Below are 13733 nucleotides of genomic sequence, written 5' to 3' on the forward strand. Positions count from 1 at the left end.
TCTTTGTGAGTGTGAGCGTTGCATTTGATTCCAGAGCATTAACTTGTTGAACCATTATGTGTGAATATGGAATTATTCCTTGTGTGAGCGCATTTGAACACTTTTGTTGAGCTTGAACTTGCATTTGAAGCAAGTATTGTGAGCTTGAGATTCTTTGGAAATGATGAGTCACAACTTGAATCTTTGAGTGCACAATTGATCCTTTCATGAGTAGTTGAGTCTTTTTGTGTGCATTCATGATTGAGTCTTGTGTAGCACTGTTTGAGACATCCTTTTTGAACTGCTGAACTTGAGTTATACTTTAGGACAAGCAAAAGTTTAAGTTGGGGGTGTTGATAAGTCCATAATTTGGATTCATTGATGGCTTTATTTTAATATATTTAGTGTCCTCAACTGCATATTTTGTACCAATAACTGATGTAAATCCTTGAATTTCAGGTATTTGGACTTTGGGACAAAGCATGGACACTATTGAGCAAAATTGAACAAGGCAGTTGAAAGAATGAAGAAAAGAAGGCCTGAGGATCGCCTAAACCATTAGGCGAGTTGCCAAACGGCCTTGGTCTCGCCTAATGTTCCAGTGTGCCAACCCCTGAAGGAGAAAATCAAGTCAGCGATAGAAAAAAGCACTCGACGAGTCGTCGAACGGTTCCGCGATGCAGTGCTAGATCGCCCAAAGTTACAGAACTCGAAGATGCTGAAGGCTAAAGCATAAAGGCGATGGAATTGGCCAAAGGGCGGATTGTCGAGTGGATCGGCGATCCCGACTAACTGCGCTGACTGGTCCTTCGCAGCATAATTTTCGGCAACTATAAATACTTGTTTGAATTTTTAGTATAGTATGAAATTTTGGATTGAATTTTATCAGATTTTAGAATTATTCAATATTATTCAGCTTTTGAAGTAGAGTCTTAGAACTTAGTTTTGAGAGACAATATTTTTCCTTAGCTTTGAAGATTTGAAGATTTCCATTTCTAAGAAATTGGAAGTGGGTGTTGAAGATTCTTCATCTTAGACATTTGTAAAGACAATATTAATCGTACCAGTTGATGGAAACACAATTTGGTAACGATTTTTACCTTTTTACTATGTCTAGCTAAAATCTCAATTCTTGGGGTGTGATTATGAGTTGATTTAACTGTTGGGTATTGTTAATTGATAGTTTATTTGTTGTTTAAAAGTGCTTTTGTTCAGTAATTGTGGTTGAATTTAATGGGTTGTAATTGCATATACAATCTTAACTTCGTGGTTTTAGCTTGCGAGAGAGAGGTTTTAAAACCAAGATTACTGAATTGATGATCTGTGGGTATTGGGTTGTCATGGGTTCAGATCAAGAGAGTGAATCCTAAACCATTTTCCACACATTCAGCTCGAGAGAGTGAATGGGCAAAAGTGAAGGTTGTTCTTAATTGCTGCTTATTGGTGTTCGAGAGAAACCAATTTGATTCGGGGTAAATTGTTCGAGAGAAAGTTTACTTCCACTAAAGTCTAGCTTAGTCATTGATTTACAATAAATTTACTATCAGTTGCAATTACCCAGTTGTCTACCTTAGCCCATAATCCTATCACATCCCAAGAATCCCGTCTCCATATTCGTATTTCCATATTATTTGGTGTTTTAGTTGATAATTAACTACAAAAACCCCCACTTGATATTGACACTTATGTTACCCCCAAACTTGAATTATGTTTTTAGATATGATTGATTTGAGCATGTTTTTACTTTTCTATTGATTCTCGATTATAAACCACTCTCTTGGGACTCGATTCGAACTCACTAGTTGGGTAATATTACTACTGAACGATCGCTGGCATTTAGTATTGGATGTAGTGACTTTGATAGCGTTCTTATCACCACTCCATTCTCTCCAAACCCTATCTCGCTGTTCAGATTTTCAAGAAGATGAAGCGCCTTCGACTTTGCCCTACCATCATTACTTTCAATACTTTGATTAGTGCTTTGGTTAAGTACCCTTCTAATCACTCTCTATTTTTATGTAATGATCTGTATAACGATGCACTTAAGCTTGGTTTGGTGCCAACTACAATTACTATCAATATTTTGATTAAAGGGTATTGTTTAGTTTACAAGTATAAGGATGCTAATCAATTGCTGAATAAAATGAGTGAGTTTGGATATGTGCCGGATAATGTAACTTATAATACTATATTGGATGGGTTGTGTGAGAAAGGTAGGTTGAATGAGGTTAGGGATTTGTTGTTGGCTATGAAAGGTAAATGTCTTGTGCCGAATAGGAATACATATAGTATTTTGGTATATTGTTATTGTAAATTGGGTGGTTGAAGTATGTTGCTTAGATTGTCGAGCTAATGACGCAGAACAATATTTTGCCTGATGTTTGGACTTATAATATGTTGATTGGTGGTCTGTGTAATAATGGAAGGATTAATTATGCGATTAGGATTCGAGTTAATTTGAGAGAGTCTAGGCATTGGGTTTAAAATGGGGAATGAATCGTTTTAAAAATCCGAGTTAATTTGAGTCAATTTGGGGATTTCTGTCAATTGAGGAGTACAAATTAGTACGGCATGGGTAAGATTTTCTACAATGCGAAAGCATCTGCGCAATATCCTTATCTAATGACAAGAGAAGCAACGCAATTGCATTGAATTCAATGAGTTTGGTAGTCGATTCATAATAACCAAAGAACAAGAACAAAAAACCATATTAAGAGGCCTTGATGCTCAAAATCCAACATTTCTTTTGAAAAAGACATAGTTATCACTCTCCCCGCTTCTCTTGGTCCACCACCTGATTTCGTGCTCCATTAGTTATATCCATCGTCGATCATTCACACATGTGTTTATATTATCGCATATTTATATTAAATTTGGATAGGTTATCATGTTATTTGATATTTGAAAGTGAAAATAGTAAGTGCGTGTTTTCTCCGCATTAATCACTTCTAAATTTGACAATATAGAAGTGAAAAGGCCCCGTGCGTTATTAACTGATTTCGACTGTGCTATTTGTTGTGTTTATTTAATTTTTGAGCAAAGGCTGAAATCGTTGTTATCCTAATTATAGGTTGACTGCAAATTTTAGGTTGCATTTAGGTATGTTGCTTTGGTATTAATGGTAGCAAATCAAATATTGTCTGGAATGGTTCTGGGAGAATATTTATAAGTAATTTCCGGTGTATATAAATACATGCACAAAAATATTATTAATTTTGAATTCTTATTTTTTGTTCTGGTATACTATTTATTTTTAGTGCATATTCTTAAAAGTAAGCGTATAAATTCACATAATAATATTATTGTTTATAGGCATAATGATTAGTTCTAGTCAATAAGAGGTTAGACATTTGTTTGCAATACATCACATTGGATGTTGATTTAAAAAAAAATTATTTATTAATTATTAATTCAAAGTTCTAAAATATTCTTGATAAAAAGTAAGTAGTTCTTTTTTTTATATATAATATTCAATATTGTTTTAAGTGAAATTAAAATAAAAAAATTCACTACTAAAATTTTTTTGGGTCTCAAAATTTTGGGAGTCTAAAGCAGACGCTTTACAAGCTTTACCCTTGAGCCACCTCTAAATCTCTGCTATTTTTGGAGGAATTAGATGGTAAGAGTGCTGCAAGAAATTGAAAACAGGCTTTAATTGGTATGTATGTGAAAAAGTATCACTTATAGCCTTGTGTATATATATAGTTTTGTGACAAGCTAGATAAAATTAATGAACAACCAACACAACAAATATTGTAGAGGTAGTATGCCAATCCATTGAATTGTGGTCTTTTTTTTTGTGTCTAAAGTCTTAAATTTCTCTTTCACATAAACATGAAGCTTTTTTTAAGAAAAATTTTATAGGTAATAATTTCAGTCATGGGAAAATCCTCCCTTACTCAAGCAGTATATCTCAACATGAATAATTTTTATTCCAAACACAGTAAAATTCAATTAGATATCAAGATTATGTATATGTTCAGAACTTTCTGTAATTGTGTTACTGAAAAAGTATGAATTTGAAGCTGCCACAGTCTAGAATGATCAGAAAAGAGACATTCTAGAAAAGAAAATAAAACATATATTTAGAAAAAGAATCTTAAGTGTTTCATGCTAACTCTCACAAACGAGAATAGGAATGTTCAAATGATAAATACCCTCCACTTCCAATTCTAAGGTTGTAGGTTCGGGTCAACCAGGAATAAAATAAAGAAAGCTCATAGGGAGGGGGTTAAAAAAAGGGATAAAAACACTTGTACCCTAAAAAGAGAAATTATTTACAAATGGTTATCCCTTACTTTCATACCCCATATTTTTAATTGTTATTGCGCTTTTACTGCTTGATACCATCAGAGTATATATATATATATACTATGATACATATACTCTGATTGTATCAAGAGGAAGAAATAATGTTTTAGTGAAAATACTACTCAGTTATTTAATTGTTGCTTGATTCAGTCAGAGTATATATATACTCTGATGGCATAAAATATGAAGAAACAGTGGTTCAGTGAATAGAACAAGAAGACACTCAAGTAATAGTTTGGACTGTGAGTCCAATTAGGGTAAATGTATTGAGTTAGGTCCGATATGAGTAAATACTTTGCCTAATTAGTTCAATTTGGGTAGTTTTCCTTAAAAAAAATGAAAAGGAACTTGTGCAAATCATATAAGAATCGCTAGCTTGAATCTTGGCCCATTTTAGTGAATTGACCCACAAATATTCTAATTTAACACAATTTACTTATTTTTTGTTGTTGTTAACACACCTAAGTTATTATTAGTATTCCCAAATATAAAGCTTGAAGGAGAGAGGGGAGCATAACAATGGTGGATGAAACAATGTCCGAACAACAAAAGAAACGAACAATGGAGGCATTAGAGCGAAGATTCACTCAAGCAAAAGCTGAAATTCATCAACAACAACACAAGAACAAGAAAATCGGTGTTACGACAAAAACTCTAGCTGAAAACAACATTGGACTCACCTCCCAGCGTATCAATTGCCTTCACTGCTCAAATCAACGACACCTTCCTCAGCTCCGTCATCCAAAAAAGGTTCCATCTTTTATCTTTTCCTCTTTGTTTCACTTGTTTTTAATATATATCAATCAACTATGCTGGCGGAGTTAGAGTTTTCAATGAAGGGTGAACAATATGAAGAATTAGGCCAAGGGGATAAAAAATGATTTTAGCTTTAATTGTATATACAGGGTAATTTACTGTGAATTCGACGCATTTTGTATTTTATGCCTGGATATTAAATTACTGCAAACCTTCTCCTTGATCTGCACTTTAGGTGGAATTATGTTCCAATTTTTTTATGAATTTTATGTTTTCTCTTTTTTCTTAAACGAATTTCAAGTTTAACTGTAACAGTAATTGATACTATCTTTATCTGGGATTAGCTAAAACTGGTTTCTGGTCTTTGTTCTCAAATGAAATACTAGATACTTTCCACTGTTTCAATAAGTGGCACTATTGCTATATGATGCTCGTTTTTTTATTTCGCTATGACTTTCTCAAAGGATATCTCAAGTTATTGTGATTTATAGATTATTAGTTTTTTAAAATTTAATCCAGCACAATGCTTGCATCTGTTCACTATCTTAGATGACAAAGTAGTTTTCCAAGTTTGAATTAAAGGTTCAAACTTATTCACCAAATTCAATTTTCTGTGCAATATGTTTTGAATGCTCAACTTCTATAATTGAAGCCAATTCATATCCTTCTGTGATTCAAATAGGGTGAATACCACGTTCTAACAACTTCTCCGCTTGTTCTAGAACTGACTTTGCTTCAATAGTTCTGTCACCAACTTTGTTATGTTGACTCTGCGCCAACTCAACCATCATATTTGCAATTTGATTGTTGACATCCATCTGTTCCAACATGGTTGCACCATCATTTCTGATAGCGACATTGCCGTCAGGGTTCTGAAGCATATTTACTATGCCCTTTTTTTATTTTTAAAATAAAGCATGTTGACTATGCCCTTAATACCAAATACCAAGAGAAGTAGAGAGAGTGGGAGCTATGACTTTTTCAAAAGAAATGTTGGCCTTTTGAGCATCAACACCACTTAATATGGTTTTCTATTTTTTTTCCCCTTGGTTATTATGAATGGACTACCAAACTCATTGAATGTCAATGCCATTGCGCTACTTCTCTAGCCACTAGATAAGGAAATTGCACAGATGTTTTGCATTGTAGAAAATGTTGAAGACAATGCAATAAAGTCTAGAGTGAATTTGTAGTCTAGAAGTTTTAAGAGCCCTTAATTCAATGCTAAACCGTGTATTTTTTTTCTGATATTCTCTTTGATTTATCTGCAAACTTTTGGCATCCAAAAGAAGTGTAACAGTTGGCGATTTCTAGTAATGTAAGTAAACCATTTTGATGTGATCCCTCTTGATTTCATTCTTCAAGAAATAAAAATAAAATGAACCCTTATTGATTTATCTCATCCAAATATTTTCCTGGTTTATTTGTAGGCCATATGTCTTTTTCTGGCCATACATCTGCTCAAGGTACAACCTTTCCTCTGTATGCTTCTCTTGAATTTTATCCATAGAAAGGTATACATGTGACTAAAATCCAGGATGCTAAATTTTGTCCTGTCACGTAGATGTTGAACTGAATAATCCAGCATACATTCAGTAGATGATAATCTTCTGAAAATTACCACTGAGGCAAGAATAAACGTGATCAATATAATGCTTCAAGTATGCTCACTATTAATTAGTAACTTCTTCATTACTCATCCCATTTGCTTGTTGCAGATTTCTTGTAAAAACATGACTGCTAATGATATTTTGCACGATCTTCTCCAACATGGTGATTCAGCTCAGAAATATATTCAGGGGTCAAAAAATGTGAAAGTTGATAACTGGATTCTTCTTGATAATGTTGTGCAAAAGAGCAGCATTGCTACTGGAGCTCGTAGTCGGGCTTTGCAGAGACAGTCAAAGAGATCTAAAAGACATGTCCATAAAGCAACATAAGAAGTTTGGATCATTCGATTTCCATCAAGAGTCCCACAAGTGAGTTCTGCCTACTTTTTTGTGTAAAAGAGTTAGATTGCCTTTTTAAAACTTTCTGCCATTCTCTGTGAGGAATTATGTGTAGCTTTTAATCTTGCTAAGTGCACTGCGGGTTTTTCTCTTCTGTTTGACTAGATGAGTCTTACTATGTCGGAAGTTGAATGTTGAAGTCTAATGGTGGTTTGTAGATTCAATTGTGGTGTGATTATTTATTAAGAGTCATCATAAGAAAAGGTCATCTTCTAAGAATAATTCACGCATTTTTTTTCGTCGAAAAAGAAATTGGTTTGAATTATTCTCAGAAAGATGACCTTTTCATGTGATGATCTTGATTAAGAGATTAACTGCTACACTGAATCTCATGTGGCATGTGATACCTGTCGTCCTTTATCTATTGTGGTTATTTTTTAAATATCGTGAAAGGTATTTTATTGAATGACCAGCAACCAGAAGGTGCTATGAGTATTTACGAGTAGCAGTATTGCATACTGTGTAATGATCTAAAAAATCTATCATGGCCTCCATATCATTTGATCTGATGTGGTAATTATCTACACAGTTATCCTTGAGAGGACAAAAGATGAATAGGCTGCTATTTCTTCTCCCCTATGTTGTTTATGGTAGATATTGCTTATCTAGAAAGTCAAGGCCCAAAATGAATATCTTACACTGTGTGGTTCTGCTGCATAAAATTCAATTGCCAAATGATCAAATTCATCTGTCTGCTTATTTGACTTTTTAGCTATGTTGTTCATCTAGTATTCTAGGAATAGGGTTACTTGTTAGATGCTTCACCTTGATCAGCAGTGAAAAATATAATTTTTTCTAGGGCTTGCGTACTGCGGGATCAGATAGAGCCAAATATTCCTAGATACTTACAGTTGATGATTACCGCATGGATATTATCTCCTTTCACTTTTATATGCATCTCTTGTTCTGAAAACTCTTTTATGGCTTGTTCTGCAGCTATGACATATTCAAGCCAATGCATGATAAGTGGAAAGACTACGTGAAAAAACTCGTAAAGAATATTAGGTTGGCGTTTTGTTTCATCACTTCTTTAATGGTTTAGTCTTTTTAAAATAGGCCTTTTCTCTAGTGATTCTGATAAACAATTGACATGTATTCTCTCACCTGCAGTATTGGTCTTGCAGGAAAAATCAGTTATCACAATGTCTTCTTAATGCAGCCTTACATGGTGCACTTATTCTAGGTGAAGTATTAACTACCTCTCCTCCTCTTTAACTCTTTTAGGTAGACCTTTCAAAATTATTACAAGAAAATGCTATACTATTACTCGCTGATTCTTTCCTGTCATTAATGTTTTATAAGGATCTAAGCATTTTTTTTTGTGATGAGCTAAATTATGACAAGGGGTTATCTTTATCTAAAGCCTGAATATAGAATTTTGATAGATAAAATTTTCACTGTTTAGCTCTTGCACAGTGTGGCACATACACACAGATAATACAACTCTTTGTTTCTGAAACATCGTGACATTTATTGCTTGCAGTTGTTCAGTGCACTATAGGAGGCTTTATTGGTGTACGTGGTATCATGATTTGTGAGACCGTAGAAACACTTGGAATAATTACAGAAGACAACAAATTCCAAGGTTTGTCCTGTTCAACTTAGATTTCATCGGCTACAATTTGAACATACATGTAGCAAATATATGTCCATTGCAGTCTACTTTCAGTAGCCTTGATACCGGAGTAGAACAAATATGATGCTTGCTGCTTTTATCTTCTCTTTATTTTTCTTTTGAATTCTTGGTTGATTAATATCTGTTTGTGCCACTCACCTTGATGAGCAATGAATTATACCACAAATTGAGGCAGTATTTTCTAGTTTTGTTAGTTTTCATTTCTACACGTGCCATTCACATCCTTAGCTTTAAAATGTTGTATATCAATTTTGAATCCAAAGTAAATTGGAACCTCAGCCATTTTTCTAGTCATCCTTTCCGCCCCCCTTCTGGGAACTGTACCTCTGTGTAGGCTCATTTAGTAAATACTCTCTCCAAGTCCAATCTTATCCTTATTTCAGCTATTCTTAGTTCTTCCATTTTCCACTGTGCTGTGAGTTGGCACCCATGCTGTCATTGCAACCTGAAACTTTTACTTGATGCACCTTGTTTGTAATTTGGAAAAACTGCTTCTCTTCTATGTTGCTCGGACTCTCCAAAATGCTACAGCTCGTGTCGGATCTAACACGCTCCCGCACTTGGCGACATTTTTTAAGAGTCCGAGCAGCATAGGTTCTCTTTCCCTTGTCAATTTGTGCCAAGAGGGAGAGAAGGGGATGGGGAAAGAATGCAGAAGACCAGTTATTGTTAATACTTATATTTTTTCACTGCCTTTTCTCATCTTTTTGCTTATCCAAATTGCAGTTGTACCGAAAAAACTTTCTGTATTTATGCTACAAGTGGATTGCTGGAAAGTTACATTGCTTGGAGACAAACTCATTTCAAGAAACATGACTACATGATATTGTTAACTCTCAACGGAGGTTCTTTCTAGAGCTCTTAATTCCTTATTTGATGATCCCCAATTTATAGGATATGGGATGCCTAAGTGGAGTGCTAATCTGAATCATTTAGCATGCGCAAATGACACAATTATTTTTTGTTCAACCCATGATTATTCTTTGGGGAAAATCATGGTTGTCTTGCAGGATTATGAGAAGCAATCTGGACAAAAAGTGAACAAAGAGGAGCTTTTACTATTTGCACCATAATGTAGGAGTTGGTATTTCACTTCAAGTGGAACAATGTACGGGAATGAGTAGAGGTTCTTTTCCTTTGAAATATTTGGGGTGTCCTATCACTCACTTGAGAAAAAGGAAAGAACACTACATTGATCTGTTTGATAGAGTAAGAGGGAAACTTCAAGCATGGAAAGGAAAGATGCCTTCATTCGGTGGTAAAGAAGTTCTTCTCACTAGTGTTCTTCAAAGCATCCCTATTTATGTTCTTTCTGCTATCACACCTCCTAAATGTGTTATTAAGGAATTGCACAAGATCTTTGCTAATTTTTTTTGGAGTAATAAGGAATCAGGTGAAGTAAGCATTGGGTTGAATGGATTAAGGTTTGTTTGCCAAAACAGGAAGGGGGTCTAGGTTTTAGATCTATGTTTGATGTTTCTCAGACAATGTACGCTAAACTCTGGTGGAGATTTAGGACACAAAATTCTTTGTGGTCTAACTTCGTATGGAATAAGTATTGTAAGAAACGAATTCCTACTTCGGTACAATGTAAAGGGGGTTCTCAGGTTTGGAAATACATGTTGAAGAATAGGGGGCGCTTAGAACAATTCTTGTGGTGGGAACCTAAAGGAGGTACTTCTAATAAGTGGTATGACAACTGGACCAATCTTGGTCCCTTATACTTGCGCCAGTCTGATGTGCACACTTGTCACCCTATGCGAGGCATTGGAGAGATCTTAACAGAAGAGGGTTGGAATGCTTGTTGCGTTAGAAGCTGCCTTACCTGAGTATGTTGTGGAGCATATCAGAATTAACTTTTTATATGTGCAGCTAGGCGAAGAAGCAGATAAGCCTTGCTGGACTAAGTCTAGTAGAGGAAATTTTCGTGTTAAAAGTGCCTGGGAGTTATTGAGACAAAAGGCGGACATGAATGAAGATTTGAATCTCTTATGGATTAAGGGATTACCATTTAAACTCTCCTATCTAGCTTGGAGAATTTGGAATGGTAAAGTTCCTGTTGCAAGTTTAATGCACTCTTGGAATCCTACCATTTCTCAGGATTGCATGTGTTGTTCTATTCCGGTGGAGGAGACTATTGAGCACCTTTTCCTAAAAAGTGAGGTAGCTTTCAGAATCTGGGATCATTATTCTAGAGTTGCTGGTCTCTTAGGTCCTATGATTAATCTGAAACAGACTCTGAGAAGGTGGTGGTCTTCTAATAGTAGTTACAGAATTCAAGTGGTTTTTCAGGTTGTGGCCATTGTCATTTTGTGGTGCTTGTGGAAGAGAAGGAACACTATTTTACATGGTGGCTCATTCTCAGAAAGAAAGGTCATTTGGGAGATTAATGACATTATTCTGAAGGCGATTAAAACAAGGTTCAAAAGAGATATAGGAAGGAACGGTCGGATATCATTACTGATTTACAGGGGCATAGAAATAACTGTAGCATTAACAGTGTGAGATGGATCCCTCCCCCTACTAATTGGGTGAAATGCAATACAGATGGTACATCTAGGGGTAATCCAGGACCTAGCTCTGCGGCCTTTTGCATAAGAGATTACTCTGGTTCATTAATGGTGGCTAAAGGATTCAAGATACAAGATACCTCTAATTTGGTAGCTGAAGCTAGAGCTATTAGAGAAGGATTTTTTTTTGAAGGAGCATCATTTATCACATGTCATTATTGAAACTGATTCTATGGCCATGGTACAGATCTTGGAAGGGAGGTGGGATGTCCCTTGGAGTGTGACACTAGAGGTCAATTCCATAAGCTATTTGAGGAGATCATTATCAGCGAGAGTACAACATATCTTTCGAGAAGGAAATACTCTAGCTGATTATTTTGCTAACCTATTTTTTGATCTTGCATGTGATTATCAATTTAGCCATTTCCAAGACATTCCTATGGAAGGGTGGAGAATTCTAAACTTGGACAAGAGTGGCACTCCTCACATTAGAAGAAGACTAGTAGATTGAATCAATGCATTGATAACATATTTATGCAGATTACAAGTTCTGGTAGAAATAAAAGGGAGTTGGTTGTTAGTATCTAAATTCGTTAACTATTGTCTGAAGTAATTTCGTAATGGTTTGAGTATTTGCACCTGGTGAGAGCATTGAGGTGTTCGCCTAATACCAAATCAGGACATTAGTTTTGATGGAAGGTAAGCTGCTGACTCCAATTTTTCTTTGTAATCTGCACAAGTTCATATGATTTTCAGCTACTAAAAGTTGTGACTTTCTCACCCAATCTTTGATCTCAGATGGTGGTATTAGTCTCTTGAGACTCAACCCATCGGGATCTAGAAAGGGAAAGAAATCATGATTGATAGTAGCAAAACACAATTTTCTCAGCTTATGGTCGGAATTAAGGGTCTCATGGCATACTTACATAAGCTACATCAAGGATACATTTATAAGTTTGAGAAATAGAGAGGATGATACATATGAAACGAAAAGTTGGATACAATACTTGGTCTAACTTGGCAATAAATCAGATCTCTGAGAATTGGGGGCTGACATGATATTGCAGTGCTTTGCTGTACCTCAAATACCAGAAGTAATAATCTTGAAGAATTCCGAGAGCTCACACCTCCAATGGGGTTCCATTTGGATGTGCTGAGGTTGGAAGGAACCAACAAGGAGAGCACAGATCTGGTGGAACATTACCAGACATTTCTTATTGTGTCTTTTCTTATTTCTTTCCTTTTCTTTAGTTTTATATTTCTTCTTATGTTTTTTTCTGTTGGATTTTGGGCAGTTATAATTATCTGCTTTACATTAATGAAAAAATGGGCCGTTGAGCCCTCTTTAATTAAAAAAAAAAGATATTGTTAAGACGGATAAATCCAGTGTAATCTCACATCTAGGGAGGGTGGTATGTATGCAATCTTACCCCTATGTGAAGGTACATATGTTGTTTCGGATTGGGATATTTCTCGGGTCATTTAGAGTTGTACAGTTTAACTTCTATTTAGAAAGCGATGTTTATCATATTGATTTTACTGTTAAAAGAAAGGACCTTGGAGTTTTCTTGGAGAAAGCTTCTCTTCTTGCATTCAGCTTTGTATTCATTCATACATATTTGGTATGAATAATTGAGTTGAAAATCAGGATTGTACTTGTCATCACTACTTACTGCAAAATGTTTGTTCGAAATAATGTACTCGATTATTGAAGTACCTATTTACTAAATTTGTGATGGAAGATATTGCTGAGGTTATACGTTAAATACATTCTGTTATGGCAAAAGAACTCTTCCTTTTGATTTTTCATCTTAAATTTATTGCTTCTTCTACTACTGATTTTGAACTACTAATAAATATGGATATGATCTTAACATAGAAAATGAAGTACGGTGCGCTTCCGCTATGCACGAGGTCTAGACGAATCACATATGGTTTATAAAATCATTAAATTCAAATTTCTAAATCCACCTAGTCGGTAAGTACTTAGTTGTATGTGTTACACATTATTGACTCATAGAATTGAACATGCACATACTGAGTTGCATAAAGTCCGCACTATGGAAAGAAAAGAACAATCATTGGAAGTAAAAAAACTACTTTCTTAGTTCTAAAATGAAGGAAATAGTTGAAATCTATGTTGCTTGGATTCTTTAAAAATGATCGGATTCGACAGACACAATTGACATTTTTGAAGAGTTTGAGTAACATAGGTTGAAACTTACGTGGCATACTTTTGATCTATATATTAAGATAAACTATATATGATAACAAAGCAAGGCAATATAGCCCTTGGATTCAAAATATTTACTTCTCCCTTGTTATCTTCTTTGTATTTTGCAATCACTCTTGAAATTATAATAGCTTTCTTTGAAACTCCATCTCCAAATTGCTTCATAATTTTTCTATGTGCACTCCAACAACTAGTAGAAAATGATTCAATCCAGTTAATTTTCTCATGAATTCCATAGTTTTGGCCTATGATTTTGCATACACCACATGTTTTCTTGCTACAAATTCTTGTTGACTTGT

General features: G+C 35.0%; 2 protein-coding genes across 2 annotated transcripts; both read left to right on the top strand.

The window, feature by feature from the left end:
- Nucleotides 1-4716: 4716 nt before the first annotated feature.
- LOC102601211 (ribonuclease P protein subunit p29-like) lies at nucleotides 4717-9790 on the top strand. Its single transcript, XM_015306107.1, is given in 9 exon segments — nucleotides 4717-5040; nucleotides 6477-6512; nucleotides 6765-6967; nucleotides 6969-7025; nucleotides 7992-8060; nucleotides 8180-8238; nucleotides 8539-8640; nucleotides 9418-9536; nucleotides 9702-9790. Coding segments are annotated over 8 exon segments (855 nt in total). The 5' UTR covers nucleotides 4717-4809; the 3' UTR covers nucleotides 9516-9536; nucleotides 9702-9790.
- Nucleotides 9791-10476: 686 nt separating this feature from the next.
- Nucleotides 10477-12769, top strand: LOC107059532 (uncharacterized). The gene has a single exon (XM_015306108.1). It carries the CDS (start codon nucleotides 10489-10491, stop codon nucleotides 11194-11196), a length of 708 nt encoding a protein of 235 aa, XP_015161594.1. The 5' UTR covers nucleotides 10477-10488; the 3' UTR covers nucleotides 11197-12769.
- Nucleotides 12770-13733: the final 964 nt, after the last annotated feature.

The sequence above is a fragment of the Solanum tuberosum genome, unplaced genomic scaffold (genome assembly GCF_000226075.1).
Source record: "Solanum tuberosum cultivar DM 1-3 516 R44 unplaced genomic scaffold, SolTub_3.0 scf00024, whole genome shotgun sequence".
In the NCBI taxonomy this organism is placed as follows: domain Eukaryota; kingdom Viridiplantae; phylum Streptophyta; class Magnoliopsida; order Solanales; family Solanaceae; genus Solanum; species Solanum tuberosum.

Excerpts from the sequence above, each read along its gene's own strand:
- LOC107059532 (XM_015306108.1), top strand. The coding sequence starts at position 10,489 with ATGCTTGTTGCGTTAGAAGCTGCCTTACCTGAGTATGTTGTGGAGCAT.